At 28.2% G+C, this 20499-nt stretch overlaps 3 protein-coding genes across 8 annotated transcripts; 1 reads left to right on the top strand and 2 right to left on the bottom strand.

Moving 5' to 3' along the window:
- Nucleotides 1-5312: 5312 nt before the first annotated feature.
- Nucleotides 5313-9338, bottom strand: LOC126840796 (ninjurin-2-like). 3 transcript variants are annotated; one of them, XM_050576743.1, is made up of 4 exons: nt 9142-9338; nt 7516-7692; nt 7180-7433; nt 5313-5546 (listed from the first exon to the last, which is right to left on the bottom strand). In XM_050576743.1, exons 1-3 carry the CDS (start codon nt 9199-9201, stop codon nt 7209-7211), a joined length of 462 nt encoding a protein of 153 aa, XP_050432700.1. In that variant the 5' UTR covers nt 9202-9338; the 3' UTR covers nt 5313-5546; nt 7180-7208. The 3 variants fall into 3 exon arrangements, with proteins under 3 accessions (XP_050432700.1, XP_050432701.1, XP_050432699.1); XM_050576744.1 differs by lacking the exon at nt 7180-7433; XM_050576742.1 differs by lacking the exon at nt 5313-5546 and having other exon boundaries at nt 7080-7433.
- Nucleotides 9339-10560: 1222 nt separating this feature from the next.
- LOC126840429 (zinc finger Ran-binding domain-containing protein 2) lies at nt 10561-13418 on the bottom strand. Of its 3 annotated transcripts, none has more exons than XM_050576152.1 (3): nt 13294-13418; nt 12229-12983; nt 10561-11094 (listed from the first exon to the last, which is right to left on the bottom strand). In XM_050576152.1, exon 2 carries the CDS (start codon nt 12954-12956, stop codon nt 12240-12242), a length of 717 nt encoding a protein of 238 aa, XP_050432109.1. In that variant the 5' UTR covers nt 12957-12983; nt 13294-13418; the 3' UTR covers nt 10561-11094; nt 12229-12239. The 3 variants fall into 3 exon arrangements, with proteins under 3 accessions (XP_050432109.1, XP_050432107.1, XP_050432108.1); XM_050576150.1 differs by having other exon boundaries at nt 12229-13028; nt 13106-13412; XM_050576151.1 differs by having other exon boundaries at nt 13106-13412.
- A 334-nt stretch (nt 13419-13752) lies between these two features.
- On the top strand, nt 13753-18659 carry LOC126840462 (zinc finger protein 70-like). Of its 2 annotated transcripts, none has more exons than XM_050576215.1 (9): nt 13753-14015; nt 15485-15646; nt 15779-15967; nt 16034-16180; nt 16640-16752; nt 16831-17141; nt 17208-17405; nt 17631-17854; nt 18441-18659. In XM_050576215.1, exons 1-9 carry the CDS (start codon nt 13872-13874, stop codon nt 18516-18518), a joined length of 1566 nt encoding a protein of 521 aa, XP_050432172.1. In that variant the 5' UTR covers nt 13753-13871; the 3' UTR covers nt 18519-18659. The 2 variants fall into 2 exon arrangements, with proteins under 2 accessions (XP_050432172.1, XP_050432171.1); XM_050576214.1 differs by having other exon boundaries at nt 16828-17141.
- The last annotated feature ends 1840 nt before the right edge of the window (nt 18660-20499 follow it).

Below are 20499 nucleotides of genomic sequence, written 5' to 3'. Positions count from 1 at the left end.
GTGGTAACCTCGGTAACCACATCCATCGTAACCTAGATAACCACAACCATGATAACCTGGGTAACCGCAATCATGGAAACACCAGTAACCACAACTGTGGTAACCTTATTAACCACAACCATAGTAACTGATTGCTGACAAAATTCTCTTGAGTTTGGTCTAGGTTTGAGCGGATTTAGTGCAGAAATGTAGAATTTATGTAGGTTTTAGTGTGTTTTTGTTATGGACATACCTTGGGTAAACCTAGGTTATTCTTCCTATATAAAAATATTTGTACAATCAACACACATGTATAGGTTAAAAGGCAAGCTGAGACTTTTGTGAATCTTTTAAGCCACAGTACAGCCATATTGGAGTGGTATTTTTGGAATAAAATTCAGTTTTTTTAAAATTTTGAGCTAGGTCGAAATTTTGGTTTTTTCAAAATTTTGACAATTTAAATCACACAAATCGGCAATTTGACCATATATTCTGATTGCTGACAAAATTCTCTTGAGTTTGGTCTAAGTTTGAGCGAATTTGGTGCAGAAATGTAGAATTTATGTAGGTTTTAGTGTCACTGTGCCATTACTGTGCCAGTACTGCGCTATTATTCTGCCAGTATAATATCATTTATGATGCCAGCACTGTGCCATTACTGCGCCAGTACTGCGCTATTATTCTGCCGGTATAAAATTATTTATAATGCCAGAACTGTGCCATCACTGCGCCATTATTATACCAGCGAAAAATCTGTACCGATTATCAGTACTGGGCCAGTGCTGGCTGTCAGTACAGAATATCGTTATCATTTGTGAGTTACGCCAGTACGGGCGCAGTACTGCTCCCTTGGTAAATTGCTGCTTGGGTTAAGCAAAATGAAACTTGGTCTTTAGTTAACTTGCCTAAAGATAATTATGTCCACACCGATCTATAGTGTTCATGAAAACAAAAACATCTATTAAAATTTCCCACCACGAACGGGACACGGTTTTGTTCTTAAAAACAGACCATTTTGTTGGAAAAAAACAAAGTTGTTTAGAAATTGTCAAAAACCATCGTGTTTTTGTTTTGTTTGAATATTGTTCGCTCTGTGTGGACCCGGCATAACATATATTTTTTGTTGCATCGCACAGGCTGAACCAGTGATCCGATAAGTAATCTGAAAACAGATTTGAATTCGTCATGAAGTTTACTTATTATCAGTCAGGGTACATTTTTGATATATTATTCCTACTATGTATTTAAACGCGTTTCAATATTATATAAAATTTCAAACTTTAAAATCAAATTTGGAAAGGGTTAAAGTAAAAAATTGGAAAAGTGCCCTGACCGATCATAAGTAAACTCAAATGGTGAATTCAAATCTGTTTTTAGATTGCTTATTGGATCACTGGTTCGGTCTGTGCAATAGAACAATACAATGGTACGACTTACTTTTCTGTTGACTGTAGGTATTCAATATGTGTACAATATACAATTGCTATCTGCCGTTTTTCCTGAAATAATAAAGCGTGTTTCAACTAATACCATTATCAAAGCAAGACTATAATAATTGGTATCTGAGTTTTGAGTCCTGTGACCTTATTATACAAGTGCTTGTCTGCCTGTTTTTGGGAAATAAAACTCGGAAGACAAAAAACTTAGAATAACATATCGTATATTATTATAATAAAACCTATTTACTATAGAAACCTATATTGACAAATAATGGCCAATAAATCTCACGTCCCTGGTACGTTGTTGATGGACGGCTGAGACCAGACCACTCTGGTTAAAGTAAAGGTAAAGTATAAACTTTTTAATTAATTATTTAATTTTTTATTTTATAAAATTAAATTGCCTACAGAATAGGTTATAAGAAAACATTTCATACGATCATCCATTTTTTACTAATAGATCGCTAAAAAAATATATTATAGAAATCGTCAAACTGGGAACCCAATAAAACCAAAATTTATCACGATTGTCTGTTTAAGAAACAATTTTTTTTTTAAATGTTGAATAAAATATTATGATTACATATTAATTATTAGCTCCACCTTGTGCTTCGATTTAGGTATTTATTAAGTATTTTTATTTTATAATATATCAATAATTGTAATAATTTAAAAAACAAATTCAAAATTTTATAAATTTCATTTATTTGTATACTAACTCAATGTTTCAAAATGTTTTTTTTATTCTTACACATCAAACTACCTACTCTTTTGGTTTATAACTTTTAAAACTATTTAAACCTTTTTTTTTAATGGTGTATAGTAACTTCAAAGTTTTGCTAAATTTTACTTAAAAGTGCTATATTCAAGAGCCTATTACTTAAGCCCCAAGATTTAAACTAAAAATTTTAAAATTTGTATAGCAATATAGCACTTACTTATATGTATATAAAACATCTGGTAAAAGTTTGGTAATGAAGATTTATTTTTACTAGAAGTTGTAAGTATAAATTTTTTTTCAAATTCCGTTTTTTAAAACTAGCAACTACGTATAACATCTTTTTATTCAAGTTCTTACAACTTCAAGTAAAAATAAGTCTCCGTTATAAAACGTTTACCAGATGTTCTGTATACATAAAAGTTAGTGTTGTACAAATTTCAGAATATTTTGTTCAAGCCCTAAAAATGTATAGGCTCTTAAATATTACACTTTTTAGTAAAATACCAATCATTGAAGTTACTTATACATTTAAAATATATATATATATATAAAGTGTGATTACAGGTGTGTCAGAATTAAACAAAACATTTTTTTTCAATTCGACTTCAAGTCGGCATACAAATTTAATGAAATTTATATAAATTTAATTTTGTTTTTCAATGTTTAGCTACTGAAGAGAGCGTCGCACCAATGATTTTCAGTAGTAAAAACATGTTTAAGCAGACTAAAAATAACTCGCTTAATTTTGGTTTTAGAGTAAAAGCACCCATTACAAAATTAAAAGAAAACAATATTCCGGAGGGCAAGACGGTTCGTTTTTTTTTTTTAAATTAATTTTTTTAAAAGTTACAGTTATTTAAAAATTTTAAAATAGTCGTTATTTCTAAACTATGTATTGAGCGTTATAATTAGAATAATGAAAAAAACGCACCGTCTTGCCCACCGGAATATTGGTTTCTTTTAATTTTATAATAGGTGCTTTTACTCTAAAATCAAAATTAAGCGAGTTATTTTCAGTCTGCTTAAACATGTAGAGATAAAAAAACATTTTTAAATCACTTTCAAGGATGCTGTGATAGTCCAAAAATCAGACTACCAAAATAGAGTCCAAGTTATTGAACTAATAATTACACATTACAGTTTAACCTTTAAATTAAGATTTTTAAAAAATTGCCTATACTTTACTCCTTAAAAATGGACGGTGCGACGTTCTCTTAAAAATTTGAAAAATTTTTTATAAGGATATTACGAAAAAGAACACTGCTTTGATTTAGAAAAAAATCAAAACAACCTCTTAAGAATGCAAAAAGGTGTCTAGAAATTAGTCAACAGCACCGTTTTATTCCGCAAAATGAAACTTCACTGAAATTTATGATTTGTATCCAAGTCACCAGAATTAAAGCGATTCAAAATAATAATGTAAATAATTGCTTGGAGTACTTTATTGGCCGTTGGCGATATTGCTCGTTGGGCAACTATATTATCTTTAACCGTGAACTACAATTTGCAATAAAGATAAGAACCTAACTAAAGGCAATGTTTTTGATATTAAAATACGAAATTTCTCTTGGCGGGCTTTTGGTAAAATCGATGTTGGTACTGTCTGTAGTATTACAGATTTTATAGGTTATGTAACATTTATTTCTTATCACGCGTTATCATTTTTTGGAAGAACTACCCCCAACTCTCGGCCATTATTGCACACACAAATATTCTGTGCAAGGTGGCATAGATTAAATACATATAGATAGACCACGGCAATATCCCAAATGGCAACCGCTATTTCGTTTCTTTATTTTTGGAGAGATAGCGCAGCATACCCTTATTGACAAAATATATTAAACATAGACCTATAAAGATAGTTGTTAGCTACCAAAACGTCTTATAATATTAAACTATGCCAAAAACATAATTTCGCAAATATTTATTTCTAATTTTCTTAATATTCTTGAATAGTTGGTTGACCAAGGCCAATGAATTGAGTAAATTAATTACTTTTAAGCCTGTTTCACATCTCGTCGGTCCTTAAGTCTTACGCGGAATTTCCAAGGGAAACGTTAGGTATGAAACGACCTTAAAATTTATGAACGTCACGTTTTATGTAGTTTGTTATCCATGGAAGATTCATAAACAGTGGACTAAGCTGTGAACTCAATTTTTGTACCCGTTAGAACATTTTTGGGCAACCTATTTACACATTTACAAATAGAGTCAAAATAATTAACAGAGTTATACCAATTGATTATTTTAACTGCAGATTAAGTTAATAATTTTTCAAATATATTATGTTAAGATCACTTGTTTGACAAGTTTATTAGTCACAAAAATATTAAATTGTAATACAATTTTTTTTTTCATAGCGTATAAAACTATAAATTGCCTAACTGAGTAAACATGTCTTTTTTTTATAAATGTAAGTTTATGATTCCAAGGGAGCATTGTTTCATGCACTTATACGGATGATGTTATGACAACCTACTGTCCAGTAATTGAAGTCCACCCTTCACAAGCCATTTATGTGGGAGGAAACGCTTCTGGAAAATTACATATATTTAACACAGAGAAACTACAGTAGTTAGTAATTATACACAAATGCCTTCTCATATTGAGATCAAACGTCTTAATACTTTAAGAAAGTTTACTCCTATTTATACTAATTTATGTTCATAGTTATTTTATTAGAAAAAAATCCTATACTCGAGAATATTTTAATCGAAAACGAGAAATTAAATTAAATATTTAACTATTATTTGTTTAATTTATACAAACATTTGAATGACTTATTGTAAAAACATTTTAAAAATGAAATAAGTTATGCTACATATCACTATTATATGTTTTGAAAGGAAAGTGGTGATTTTTTTTAATGTTTGGCTGAACAAAGTACCTTGGAGGTACGAATTCTGATTTAGAGACTAACAACATGATTAAATCGATTCAGCTGATTAGGAGAATCGTGCCTTGTGGGTCTAGACTCTAGACCATAAAACAATACCTTATCTACTCAGCATTGAAGCTAAAATGAATACAAAACAAATTGTTCATAAATAATAATATATATGTATTCTTTATTTGTTACCAGTTGTACATTAATTAATAAAATAAATCTTATCTTTCATCGTAAACACAAATTATGTAATATTATAATATTTAATTTTAATAAGACAAATAGGAAGTTAGGTACCAACCGCCGACCGGACGTGATTATTTGCTGTTCATTGTTTTTTCAAATTTGTATCCGGTGATGAACTAACGTCGAACCCAAATCCTGATATGGTTATGTTTATAACGGTGATCAGGAAAACCATAATGACAGAAACGTCGTTTAAGATCAAACATTTCCATTGATCCTTCAGTTTATTAATGTCCAGCCCTCCGACAATTAAGAATATCCCACCGACAAGCACCTATATAATATAAAATATAATAATATAGAACAGAATGGTCTAACCGTCTAATAATTGGGATAAAACATGTCAAGTGGAATAAAAGCGGTAGTTTATTTGAAATATTAATAATTTAAAATAAGCTTTAAGTAGTGTTTGGAGTATGAAATATTTCACCATTTTGTGAAATATTGGATTTTTGTTAATTATTTAACTATTTGGCCTTACTACCTTACATATTATACACTATATAGTCATCCCACCAATTTAAGAGACAACTAGATGACAGTATTATCATATTTTAAATAATTTTCATCACTACGACACATTAAAGTAATTGAACTTTTACGTTTAATTAAGTGTTATTGTGTAAATTACTGTATTTTTTTTTCTTAATATTAAAATTTATAATGGGTAAACACAGTGCCTAAATTCATAAAGTGTTTCGGAATTTAGAAGAGACAAAAAATAATAAAACTGTAATAAAGAATCACCTATTGTAACGCTGTTCTACTTTTGGTTATATAATAATTTGTAATTGTCGAGCTATCATATTTCCCAAAAAATACTAATAAAAAAAAAAAAAATTATTGCAACTGGAAAACAGTAAAAAATGCCACAAGTCAAAAAATATTGACTGATTGTAATCAAAATAATATAGCAAAAGAAATAGTTTTAATATTGGTAAATAAAAGTTTAATATATTATAACATATTATACATTAAAAATTAAAATTGAAAAAAAAATGTATAACCATGAAATATTTAATTTGTTTAGTTTAACTATTTTACAAGACTAGAAAATTTTATATTTCATGAAATTTTCAAACACTAGCTTTAAGAATCCGGAATTAACTTCTGTCAAACTATATAAAAATGTAAATTTGCTCTTAAGGGGTTTGAAAATCGGTGGTCCGATTTCAATTCTATTAAGACATCTGATGTACGACTTTCTTGGCTCTAAGTTGAAAACTTATTATTTGATATAAAAAAATTGTCAATTTCGGTTACGTTTGTCAAAATTTCAATAAAATTAAATTATAAAAATTGTCAAACTTAATTTTTTTAATCGCAAAATAATTCATTTTTTAAATTAAAATTGGTTACTTACATAACCCGGCAAAGAGACCAACAATGTTTTATATTTTTACTCAATTGAAATTTGACCGGCGAGTTAAGAAATGTATTAAAAACTTTTTCTTGTATATTGCCTATATAAAACTCCTTAAAACACGGCCGCTTTCAATTGTTTTAACTAGCCACTATAACACAACGCTTTGTATATATTACAATAGCCTAAAAGTAATACTTTTATTTCATCGGGTTTGCAAAATCCAAATTAATCAAAGAATTAATTTTCAACAAAGTCATTCACACTTTTGTAAACAAATAATTTTAACTTCAAATCCGTCAAAATCATGAACCGGCTGCCGGTGGCACCTGTCATCCTGTTATTTCAGGGTATTATTTTAATAAAGTATCAAGATTATTATACCTATTAATAATATCAACTTAGTATAATAGCGTTTAGCTCTTACATATTTATTTTCCCACTTGGCCCATAAATCATTACAAGATACAAACAATATAATTTTAGGTGCTATTAATTAATAAAAATAGGTAACATATTGTATTTTTAATAACAAGATCCGTACAAATAACAAACGAATTATTATTTTTCGGATTATTTTGAACCCAGTGAAATAGGCGGAGCGTTAAACGTGCTCGGTGGGGCTATGCTAGCTAATCCGGAATCGAAAGCTCCTATGACAATGTTTATGACGAACACCATAAAGGTACAAACGACCGGCACTTGGTTAATGAAAATCGACGATGTCTTGTATTCGATCAAATGAAACCGGCAGTCTCGCATTAAGTTCAACGACAAAAATATTACTCCCATGAAAACCTTTGTGCATATGTAAAAAAAAAATGTATATTTATATATGTCATATCAGAACTATTCTTGTATTTCATTTATTTTCACTCACTTGCAACAGTATGGAAGTCGCGATTAAGACCAGAAGCGGTTTGTAAAATTCGTGTTTTTCTCCAACTTGCAGTATATATTTCAATTGATTAGCGTTGGCGGTCAATAGTGCAATGTCCAGCAATCCCTGAGCTATTGTCTTTTTGGTCGCATATCGATTGACGTCCAACGGCTTGGTCTGATAAAGTAAGTATAGTAAATTATTACTAAAAATAGTGGCCTCCCCGATCCTCATTTTCAGATCTCACGCCCTAAATTAATAGAAATAAAGGAGAAGTTCGAACTCGTTTTAGGGAAAAGGTTTCAGATATTTGGTTGGCGTATGTAATGTATATCTATAACACTTTATTTAAAGGATTTATTCCATTATCCCATAAAAATTATGATCTAATACATCTATTTTTTAAAAATTTATTCCGTTCCGATATTTTAAGTTGAAAAGAATGTAATTGTTTTTATCGATTTTGAAGGAGAAGGGGTAAATTTTTTTAATTTTCCGCCTAATAAAGTACTATTAAAATTAGTAAGTAACTGATTGAGTAGTACATGATTGAGGGGACTTGGATACGTTAAATATTGATAATTAGTATTTACTCAATAAATGGAAACCAATTAGGTTATAGGTATATTTGCAAGTTCAATTTCGGTTGCATGGAAACTAAACATCAAAACAAAATAACTTTTTTTTTTGCATTATTGTCATATAAATCATATTTTAATAACTACCTACCCTATTGTTAATACATAAATAGAAAATCTTATTTTTCATAATAATTGCGTTGTTTCTATAGTTATACTCACTATTTAAATTTTAAAGTATACAATGAAATATATATATATTATGTTATGGGGGTTTACTATAAAGGACAGAGAGTATAAACATTATAAGCAAAACGATTATAATTATAATAATGGTTGTGCAGTTAAATAGAATAAATGTGTATTTTAATAATCACATTTGTGTTTATTTCCCAATTTTTTTGCCACATCATAAAAAATACAAGCAATATTTACCACACGAACTAAAAAAAAGGGTTCCACATTGAATGGGTTCGCGTATTGTTATATTATATTGTACATATTATGAAAAATTTAATATTCAAATTAATAATCCCACATTACTTTTACAAAAAATATATAATGTGACTTGAGAAAAACCTTATTATGTATTTCAATAGAAATTATATTACTTAAAAATGTTAAATGCATGCTCTAAATAATCAACTTTTTTAACACTGTTTAACACAGTCTGTAAATAACTTGTTTACAGTAAGTATTTGAGCTATTAAGAGAAAAAGAAAGAAAGAAACATGATTGGCTTGTGAAGAGAGACCACCCATAACCCTGAAGATATTATCTAATTGAATTTCGAATTGGTTATGTACCAGATTAAACAATAGTTTTAATTAAATAGAAAAACAAAAAAATCATTTAAATTATACAACGCAAGTATATAACTTATTTGCTTTTTTATTATTAAAAAACTGCAATAATATTAAAAATACAAACTATGTATAAAATATATAGTAATGTACCTAATTAAGTAATCAGTGCGCTGAATAAAATTAGTTTGTAAACTTGTAAGAGTTGTTTCAGTACAAGCCGTAAGACAACAATGCAAAATTACCGATTCCTGTTGTTCCTTTAAGTAGTCCACCGGTGACACCGCCGAAGAATTTTTAGACATAGTTTTTATGATTTTATTGCTGTTAAAAGTTTAACCAACTATTGTCATATATTATGTGTGTATAAAGTTTGCAAAGGTTTTAAACTAAGTAGGTGGTAGGTACGCTTAATATACGTGGTTTATATTTGCGGAATGATTATCAGGTACGCGAGGGTGTTGTTTAATCAATATTTCTCTCACAAATAAAAAAAAAAAAATGCGTAGGTGAATGTGAAGTAGGTTACGAGTAAATAGATCAAATTACACACATGTGTGATGTGACACAGCGAAGATAATTGTGTTGTAAAAAAATAATTGTACTATTCAATAAAATAACCAAGACGTGTTTTGTTTTTCAATGGAACACATAAAATATAAACCTTAATAGCATCAAGACACCGAGAGAACACTTTCAGGACTCAGGAGAGACTTAATTAGGAATGTTTTTGAAAAATAAATAAATCATAATTATTATTATATATTCTAATTATTAGAGAAGGAAAAATTAAATAATAATTTTATTCAATTTTTAATTTCTTTATTCTAATGATTTCAACATTCCGTTTGCAATAATTCTGTTACTTTGATTATTAATTTATTAATAGAATCAAAGGATCTAACTACAGGATGATGGACTAACGTTAACTGGAATCGACAATTTTTTATAACTAGATGCAAAGAAAAAAGTACTTAGTAAGGATCAGAGCTAGGTGTTACCTAATCGAACATCTTTTTATTTAGATAAAAAATTAACTATTATTCCATTATTCTTTCAATCTCAATCAAATTAACGAGTTACCAATATTTGATTTTTTAATAAAACTATTATCTATGATTAAAGTTTTTAATCGTCAAAAAGTTTTAATTATTTGGTAAAAAGTTTTTTTTTTCGACAATGGCAATAGTTTACTTATGAATAAAAGAGTAAAATAAAATAAATATTGTCAACAGTTATTAAAAAAGTTAATATTATGCATTCAAATAAATTACTCATTGAATTATGTTATTCACATAAGTTAACCAAAATTAGGTATTTTATCGTTAAAATAGAAAAAAACGCGAGAAATTGTCATAAAAATATGATGACAGTATTTAAACTAATTTATTTTATAAGGAATAACCTTTATTTGATTTACAGTATTAGATAACTGTGTTGTGGAATAGATACAAACAAATTTGATACTTCTTAATTATAAGTTTGAAATAAAAATAGATAGTTAATTTCTCATAATTGTTATTGCAAAAATATATACTTCTTATACTCATATTTTATAAAATAAAAAATATAAATTTTAAATTAATATTACTACGCCTGATAAAATAAGGTAGATTAACATAATAAAAATATGCACGAGAAATTAAAAAGGCATTTGAGCTGCGTTATAATTTAAAAACAATTTTATTAATAATCAAAATTAATTATATTTAAAACGTACATAACTCTTTCTTATTAGTTACTGTTATTAAAACTATTAGTCTTATCTTTGTTGGATTATTTTCTGTCTTTATGTGAAAACACTATTACTCAATGAAGTCTGCAGCTTACAATAACACAGCAAACAGAAATGTTTAATATATAGGGATAATAATAATACAAGTAACTCGAGTGACATTTTGCAAAGACAAAAGTCGAGTACATGTTAATTGGAAAAAGGCTTAAATTTAATATCTATCTTAAATAGTGAAATGACTAATTTATGTATATATATATATATATATTTTTTTTTTACAGCAGTAAATTTATTAAATGTAAATACAACTATGAAAGATTGAACAAAAAAAAAAAAAAAAAATACAGTGAATAAAATAAATAACGCGTTATGAAATATAAATAAACTAATTGCTAAACCAAAATATTTATTATTTGGTATTTGATATTTAGTTGGAAAATATCAAACCTGGACTGTACCTGACCTGAAAAAAATATAAAAACAAAAATTAGGTTATACTTTATAATATATATATAAACACGGTGTCCTACAAAGACCCGACAAATGAAATAACTTTTGTTATTGAATATTTTTAAGATTTTTTTTTTTAATTAATTTATACTCGTTTGCGCTTTAAACACCACGGTTTTACTTTTTTTTTACATTTAAAAAAAAACTCAAGTCATTTTATTAAGAATAATTTGCTGAAAATTTTGACTGGTCGACAACTAGTTTTAGATAATTACTCTATGCGCTTACTCTACCACACTCCGCCTCCCATCCCTCTCATTTTTTCGACTAATCAATGAAATTTCACCTTTTTTTTTTGTTTTTCTAAGCATTTTTATGGAGAACCCAGTTTATAATTTACACATTTTAGGTAAAATTACCTCAGTTTTTTGAAAAATATATTTAAAAAGTTCTCAAATTTTAGGTAACACAAAAAACAAACTTACTAGATTTTAAACTCAAATTCAATGACTTTCTGTTACTCGAATAAATAAAAATTTTTTCAGAAAGCTCAGATTATTTTATATAAGAAACTGATTTTTAATAATTCTTTTTTATGGATATTATAAAAAAAATGATAAAAAAGACGTGTCAAGAAAAAAACTAAAATAATTTTTTACAATATGGCCAAATAATAAAAAAAAAATCCAAAAAGATTTGAGAAAATTCTTTTCATTGTAACAGACATGCAGTGTAATTTTTAACCAAATCTACGGGGGGTCGCTCCATACGTTCATTCTCAATTGGCGTTTTGACCCATAGAATAAAAAATAGTATATAGTACATAGTATATAAAATGATTAATAAAGCCCAATAAAAAAGGATCTATAATAATAATAATACAATAAAAATTAAGTTTATAAACAAATATTTAGGTAATTTGGAAATATGTCCAATTTCAAAACAAGTCAAATTAAAGTGTCAATCAAAATCAAATGTAAAAAAAGAAAAACAATGCGGTAAAAACGACAACCAACTTCTTTAAATAATAAATTGAGACAAAAAAATTCAACAAAAGATTAATTATCAAAAACAGGAATTTTGCTAATACAAATCGGGCATGCGATAACAGATTGTAAAATTGTTATTTATGTTTGGATTTACTTACATAATGTTTAATTAACGATTTTTAATAGGGGACCTGGACCTGGATCTTGATCTCGACTTATCTTTTTTGGCTTCGGCAGCTAAATTATCCCATTCAGACAAGTCATATTTTGAAAGATCTCCGTCTTCATCATCGTCATCATCATCATCTTCTTCTTCTTCTTCTTCTTCGTCTACTACTTTGTTTAACTTCGACCATAGTTTGTTTTTTTCTTTATAAAGTTCATCTTTTCCATTTTGGCTATTGGAATCTTCGCTAATAGAACCACTTCTGTGGTGCTTTTTCTTTTTTTTACGGCCAAATTCGTCATATTCGTCATCAGATTCATCACGTTTTACATATTCAACAACTCCTCGATCGTTGTAACCGCCACCATAACCGGTGCGTTCTTCTGGATCGGCCAATTTAGGTGCATTACACATGTTACATTGAGAACGACGAGCCCAGTTTACATTTCCACACTTGCTACACTGCCAATCGTCCGCAGAAAATAAGCCTTTACTTTTTTCAGCTGCTGCCTTACCGATTTCGGCTCCAGGTTTCTTTTTGGATGGCAAGTCTTCTCGTTCCTTATTACAACGATTGCAGTGTGACCGACGAGCAAAATTAATATTTGCACATTGCGTGTTTGGACAAATCCAATCGCCATCACTCATTCGAAACGCTTTTCCAGCTGCTGCTGCCTCTAACGGTTCAACATCCGCCTTCGACGACATGTCGCTAGACATTGGACAACTTCTTACGTCTCAACTTCACTATTCAACAGGTACAATTAAAACCATATTAGTTGCGGCATGTCACTGGTAAAATTTAAGAAATTATCATATTTTAAAATGATTATTATACGTGGATTATCACAGAAAAATTCTTTACATACAAATACTTATGAATGTACACTAGGTATATAACAAGTATAAAATGTGTAGTAGGTATGACTAAAAATCGAGGAAAACCGTTCAATTGTACTTTTAGTTTTTGTTACAAATCATAAATTGGGAATAATTATTAATTACACTTAAGGTTAGGATTAAGTTAGACTTTAGAGTTTAGGTACACGAAAGATACCTGTATAATAACATAATATGTACATAGCAATAAATATCTGTGTAAACACAAAACGGTAAAACTTTATAGTAATATTGCCATTGCGTTAAAGTGTTAAACACCGATTACCAATTGGCAATTACCGACGGGCGACGGTGACATAACGTGGAGGGGATAACTTTTATACGATAACTCAGTGTAGCCAACACCAATTTTGAATTTGATAAGTTATTTAAAATGGGCGAAAATCAATTTTTTGTCTAATTAATAAAATACGTTTTTACGGAATTAATCACATAGAACGAATATTAATAGACGTACATTATTAATAATTATAATATAATATTATAATACACTTTTTTGATGTCGGTGAATTCATATTTTCCGATTATGAAATTTGCACAAAACAAAATGGCAGCACCATCAGCTGTCGCGGGCGTCTAGGTCGTACTATCAGCCGTAGTGCACACAGTGCCAAACATCAACAATAACAACGTTCACAAATGGCGTGGTCGGAAATTTACCATTTTTTTTAAAAAAATGTCATAACTATAAATTTTTTAGTTTAAATGTAAAACCAAGTAGACGACTGTCGTATAATGAGTATTTACAAAAAAGTGGACTTTTACGAGCTGTGCAGGCTTTGCATGTGTGTGGGCGGTCAAAAACAACATCTTTTCAAGAGTCGAGAAAGCTGTGATAGACAGTTGCCATTGAAATTGCAGAAGTGCATCCCGTTGCAGGTAGATATCAATAAGGGTTTAAAAAAATATGTATAATTATATACTAATCGTCAATTTCTTTATTTTCAACATAGGTTAGTTATGTCTAAAATAATTTACCGATTACTGATAATATTACTTTGTATTTAATTCAAACTGTCATTCAAGTTATTCAATTAAGTCTTAATCTTTGTTATGAATAGGACATTTTACTAATGAAATATTTGTTACTTTGTTTACAGTTATGTGGGTATGTAAAGGGCTGAGGTTACTTTATGATTAGAATCGATCATACACTTATCAACATGGCAATTTACTTTTACATGTAAAAAAAAACCTCACTAAAATTAAATCTTTATTAGACTTGTTCCCCAATTTTGTACATTTAAAAATAAATAATGCGGCTTATTATAATAAAATAGTATAAATAAGTTTAATATATTATGTAGAGATGTAATGTTTAAATTAAAAAATCAACCAATTCTTTAGGAAAAATGTTTTTGTTTTTAAAATATTGAAAAATATTTTAAACGTAATTTAAAATTTTAATTTCCTTATTATATACGCGTATAAAAAATTACTAATTGCGTGCAATTTTTTATTAGAACTTGTATTTAGGATTTTAATCTTAGCTCCATGTGTAAAACAAATGCAATAAAAAATAAATTATAAAAACATAATACAAATTACTCTGTAAAATTAAGGTGCACAGATTAGAAAGAAAAATATTATTGTACATAGATTATGAGGTATATTTGGCCACTTAAAATTACATGTCTTTGTAAAATGGTTTTTTTATTTTTTTATTTATAAAACCCTCTGGCACCCACAAGCTACTTCATGCCCCATGTCTTCCCCAAAACTGAGACTGCTTCATAGTATATGATGCAAACGCTAGATAACCTGCAGGTATCATTCTACAACTATTAGACTACGTTATCACCGCCTCACCAAATTTGTAGCTTGTTTATCAGGCGTCGGGTGCTAGATTCCGCAAAAAAACTGTGGGTGCCCAGGAGTTAATAATCATTTTGTCTGTTCTTATTAGAAAAATTATTATTTTACAAAACATTTGATTTATTAAAAATGGATTTAAACTTATTTTTTCTTTTTTTATTAAAAGTAATTTTTTTATATGGCACCAATCGCGGCATAATTTTAAAATTATTTTTAGTCAATAAACAATTTCTATGTGAAAAATTACAATTTTTAATGATATTTTCAATAACATTATAAATGAAAAATAAAAATAGATTTAGATCAAGTATTGAAAAATCTTAATCTGTTTTTAAAACTATTGTCATATCCCACGTTTCAGAGTACCCTTAAAATTATAATGAATTGTTTTTGATCAAAAATACACAGGGGTAAAAGCCCTTTTAAGATTAAAAAATTAGTTTTCATTTAAAAATATGAGTTTTATTATAGGATTGATTTTCTGTATTTGTATCTAAAACCAATTGTTAACTAACATTTTGTGTCTTATTCAGATCAAAGAAAGTGACTCACTACCCAAAGGCATTTGCGAAAACTGCATAGCAAAAGTAGAAGAATTCTTTGACTTTGTAGATCAGTGTGTTAATACAGAATCTATGTTGAAGAGTTATTGTGCCACTTTGAGTGTATCTGATCAAATGAAATGTCAAGGAAAAGTAAGTTGCATTTTTTGTTACGCTGTGTAATTCATTGTACAGCATTCTATTCGACCAAACACTACTTCTGGTCAGATGTCTTCTTTTGCTGAGCGGAGTATAGGAAATGTATTAATAGACAAAACATATTAGGTTTATGTTCGAGAACCAATAGAAGCTCAATCCAGAGAAAACTCCAAAAGTCCTAAAAAAAATGATGATGATCGTATGTCGTCGTTACTCACAATGCAAAGTTTATCAAATCTTGTTCAGTCTGGCTCAATACAAATAGTGAATGATATCAATAGTCGATATCAGGACTTCAATAAATATGATATGCAGGTTTGTTTGTTATTATGGTTTTAAAACTAAAATTTGCTATGTTTCATTATTTTTATGATATATTAGCAAGTGATAACGAGCACAACGCCTGGCGTTGAATCTATGAAGTATAATTACACTATGGCCAACAATCCTCATCAATCGACTCAAACAGATTCTTCTAATGATGAAAACGATATTAGTGAAAATGTTCAAACAATTTACTCTGTACCTGTTAGTATACTTGATTAGTTTTGCTTACTATATTATTATTATTATCCTGACAAAAACACTGCAAACTCTTTTAGTAATTTAATTGTTATTTTAATTTGCGATATTTTTCACAGAGTTTGTAAAGCGTTTTTGTTGGGATATCACAAATTTTTTATTTAACATAATACTACTTATTTTTTTATAACATTTTTATTATTTATACCTTAAGTAGATTTTGATTTCTGTTTCCAACGAGAGTCATTTTTGCTTTCTCCTTGACGTTTTATTATTATTTTAGAATTAATTTTTAACGAAGTTATTTGTCAATAATTTGGCAGCGGTTTTTTTTAACTATGTCGCCCAAATGTTTTTCTTTGTACAGCACATTCACATATTTACAACATTTCATTTACTAAATATCTGTTTATAATTTTATTTATTTGTATTTTATTAAATTGTGTGTTGTTATTTTGTATATAGGATATGCCTAGTCCGAAAAAAGATGATTCTGAAATGAATGCACATTCTTTATCGTATGTAACTCCTTTAACTGTAGAGCCTGAAATGCTACATTTTCAATTTAATAAATCTGAGTGAGTAATTAATTAATATAACTTTCTTATAGTAGTGATAAGTATTCATGGTTTAATGATAACCTTTTCTTTTAGAAGTACTGATCCAGATTCTGATCTAGAAAATTGTAAAATTGATGTACCAGATAACGAGAAACCATATATAAATGGATTTTTATCAGCGGAAGGTGCTCTAGCTTCGTGCACTGCTTGTGGAAAAGTATTAGAAAGCGAAGAAGAAATTGTAATGCACAGTCAAATGTGTAGAGCAATGGTAAACAATGTTAGTATTCCTCATTTACCTGCCAAAAGTACGAGAGATACGATGCCACCTCGATTTCCATGTGACGTTTGTGAGAAGAAATTCAAAAGAAAAGAGCATTTAATTCAGCATCGGAAACTTCATACCGGTAAGACATTATTAAATTGATTTCAAAGTTTCTAGAATATTGTACTAAAATAAGATTTTGACATAGGAGAACGACCTTATAGCTGTGAAACCTGTGCAAAGTCGTTTAGCCGTAAAGAGCACCTCATGAGACACATGTTAAGCCATACAGGCCAACGATTATATGGATGTGATTTATGCCATAAACATTTTAGCCGTAAGGACAATCTACACAAACATCGAACCACCCATGGAGTGACTGGACCTCTCGTTTGTGAAATATGTGGTTAGTGTTCTATAAAAAAGTTTTTGTTGTATAATATATATATGTGACCTCAAACAAAGATGAATTTGTTTATTTTAAATTGATATTTAAAAAATCGATTATAGATAAGTTGATGATAACAACAAGTCATTAGGTCAAATATTTAGTGGTCAAAAAATTATTTGTTCAAGTTTTTTTATTTTTTGAGCTTTGTAAATAAATATTATTGCTTTTTTTTTTCTTCAGGAAAATCATTTATTGTGAAACATTACTATGATATGCACATGGCAACTCATAATGATGTAGACGATAGCCAATTGCCATACAGTTGCGATATATGTAAAAAACGCTTCGCCACTAGTCAATTTTTGGTAACTCACAGGTTTAGGCATAGAACCAAAAACAATTATGCTATTCCAAGACTTGAAAAACCACAGCCGGGTTCGATTATGGGAGCGGCACAAAGTGAAGTATGGTGTTATTTTATTCTACTAAAATTAGTTTCTTATAATGTAATAAGTAATATATTTTGAAAGAATTATCTTAATTATTTCAACTAAGACACTTTTACAATATTTTCTATACTAAATTATGATTTTACACATAATATGTTTTGCATGAACGGGGTCGATACATTTATAATTCTAACAATATTTGTTCCTTAGAGTATTCCGATTAAAGTTTTTAAAAAACATTTGAATTTTTCAGGCATTAACGTGGATATTGATTGTGAAATAATTTTTAGCTAATAATTTCTGTTTTTAAAACTATTGAATTACGCGTTTCCATGTATAGTTAAAATAAGATTGAGATGTTTTTGACCAAAAATATTCAGATGTTGAGGCTCTTTATTAGTTTTTGACAAAAGAAAAAAGTTCTGTTAGGCACCTTATAGAATAATAACTAATAACTAAACTTCATAATTAAAAAATTCTATAAAACTGTACGCATGTATTTAATATTGTCTTATCAATAATACAATTTTTTATAGAATAATTTGCATTTTGTGCTTATTATTAAAAGCTACATTTTATTAAGCATGTATTATTTTTTCAGGATGATGAACAGCAGCAAAATCAAAATCAAGTGCCAAACAGTGCTTATCAAGTTGCCTACAACGATAATAACTCATAATTATTGTGTGCAAGTTTTACAAAAACCCTAAATAACTAGGGTTTTCAGGGTGAATATGGGTTCCTACAAACATTAGGTTAAGAGTTACAATATTTTTTTACATTATTAGTTTGATTGTTGTCTTGCCACTCCATATCGAAATTGTGTAGAAAGTAATTTACACAGGAACATTTTTTTTTTTTTTAATCAATTTTTAAGACCATTTGGTGTTTTTGCCAATTAGGTTTTTTTTTGTTTTTGACGATAAATCAAAACATCTAGTGTAATTTTATAAATTATTATCAATGACTATCTAGTGCCTTTAAGTGAAACACATTTTGTAATTCTAATTTAAGATTAAGACGAGAATAATTTCTTGACAGGATTCTTGACAAGACTTTGACAAACCATCTATAATGCTAGCTCAATACTCTCGATAATACTAAGTGAGACAAAACACACCCGAGAGTATAGTCGGATCCCGATTCACTCGAGACGAGACTGTGGAGCTAGACTTACGATTATTGTAGACCTATTTTTAGGTTCTAATTAACTTGTGTACAAATAATACCAAAAATTTTAGGAGAAATTTATATTATTTAAAATACACGACAGACTGATATATTACTAAGACAGACTTAGATAATTTTGATTGCTCATTAGAATATAAAAAAATGTTGTTAGGTATATTTATGGTTTTTAATTTTTATAATTTGTGACTATAAAATTAATATTTTGTATACAAGTCATTAATATATTTTTCTATTTTTTTTTTTTTTTTTTTTTTCAATTATTTGTATATTGTAAACCTTTGTAATTTTGATTTGATTTTAATTTTTTTACTTTTCTTTTACATTATAAAAATTTGTTTAAGATAGAATGCTGAATTATACGCTATACAGGTTGTCATTCCATGTTGTAGATTAATAACAAATTACTACTTTCTAGTTTTATTCATATATATTTTTTTATATTAAAACAATTTTATTACAAAATTATACTATTAAATTTATTATTTTTTAATTAAAAAAATATATATATTTATTTTTGCCATTATTTTTTATAGCTATTTTTTTTTTTATTCCTTAATTTTTTTCAAGTTTCATTGTAATGAAATGTCTGTATAATTTTACCGGTCAAGGGGGAAGGTCGCGAACGTGTAGTATGTTTTGCTGTCAATAGATTTCGCATGAATTATTCAGACACCACAGGCCGCTGTGTTTATTTTTAAACAAAAATCGAGTTTCCTAAAATTACCACGGTCGTATTCGTTATTGGAAACCGGTTATTTATCTAATATTCATTGGAGTAGTAAACACAACATTACAGTATTGCACGAACTATACTATCTATAAAGATTGTGAAAATAAACTTGCATGTGTTATTGACCTCGTTGTCAATGTAAAACTTTTTAGTTTCAATTTTGATATGTTGAAGGTTACTCTGACAGTAATTAACATTGCATTTTTTTTTACATTTTTAGTACACATGTGATAAATTAAAAAAAAAAAAATACAAGACACAATTTTCATGATTTTTAAACTGAAATATCTATTAAATGTATTTCTTATGTTATAACTATTATCTTAAACAATATAATAGTATTAACAATAATAATATTATGTTAAATATCTTAAAACTAATTTTTTTTTTTTGATACATTATTTGCTTTAGGATTTTCTCTAATTGGCATATTTCTACAAAGTCTTGGGTCGACGATTTCGGGAAGAAGAGCATCATGGTAAAATGAAATTAATTGTGTCTCCATTTTATTTTTCCAAAATAAATCATCTCGCTTAATACATACGTTCAATATGCATGTCTTTTGGGCGTCCATACTACAAAATCACAAAAATCCTTTTTCGAAATATGAAGCTGTCCTTGTACATGGTAATAATAATCGTGTGTTTTGTTGAGATAAGGATTATGAGAAATTTCGCAATATTTAAGATGAAACGATTTTTTATTTTTTACTGCAAATTCAACTCCAAGAGTTCGAATA

This window comes from Adelges cooleyi, unplaced genomic scaffold (genome assembly GCF_023614345.1).
Source record: "Adelges cooleyi isolate 19-005CV unplaced genomic scaffold, UGA_ACOO_1.1 ACOO_flye_CR_arks_rails_tigmint_CR_PRNA_376, whole genome shotgun sequence".
In the NCBI taxonomy this organism is placed as follows: domain Eukaryota; kingdom Metazoa; phylum Arthropoda; class Insecta; order Hemiptera; family Adelgidae; genus Adelges; species Adelges cooleyi.
Note: the sequence above shows the minus strand (reverse complement) of the source record. Positions and strands in the feature narration are given on the sequence as shown.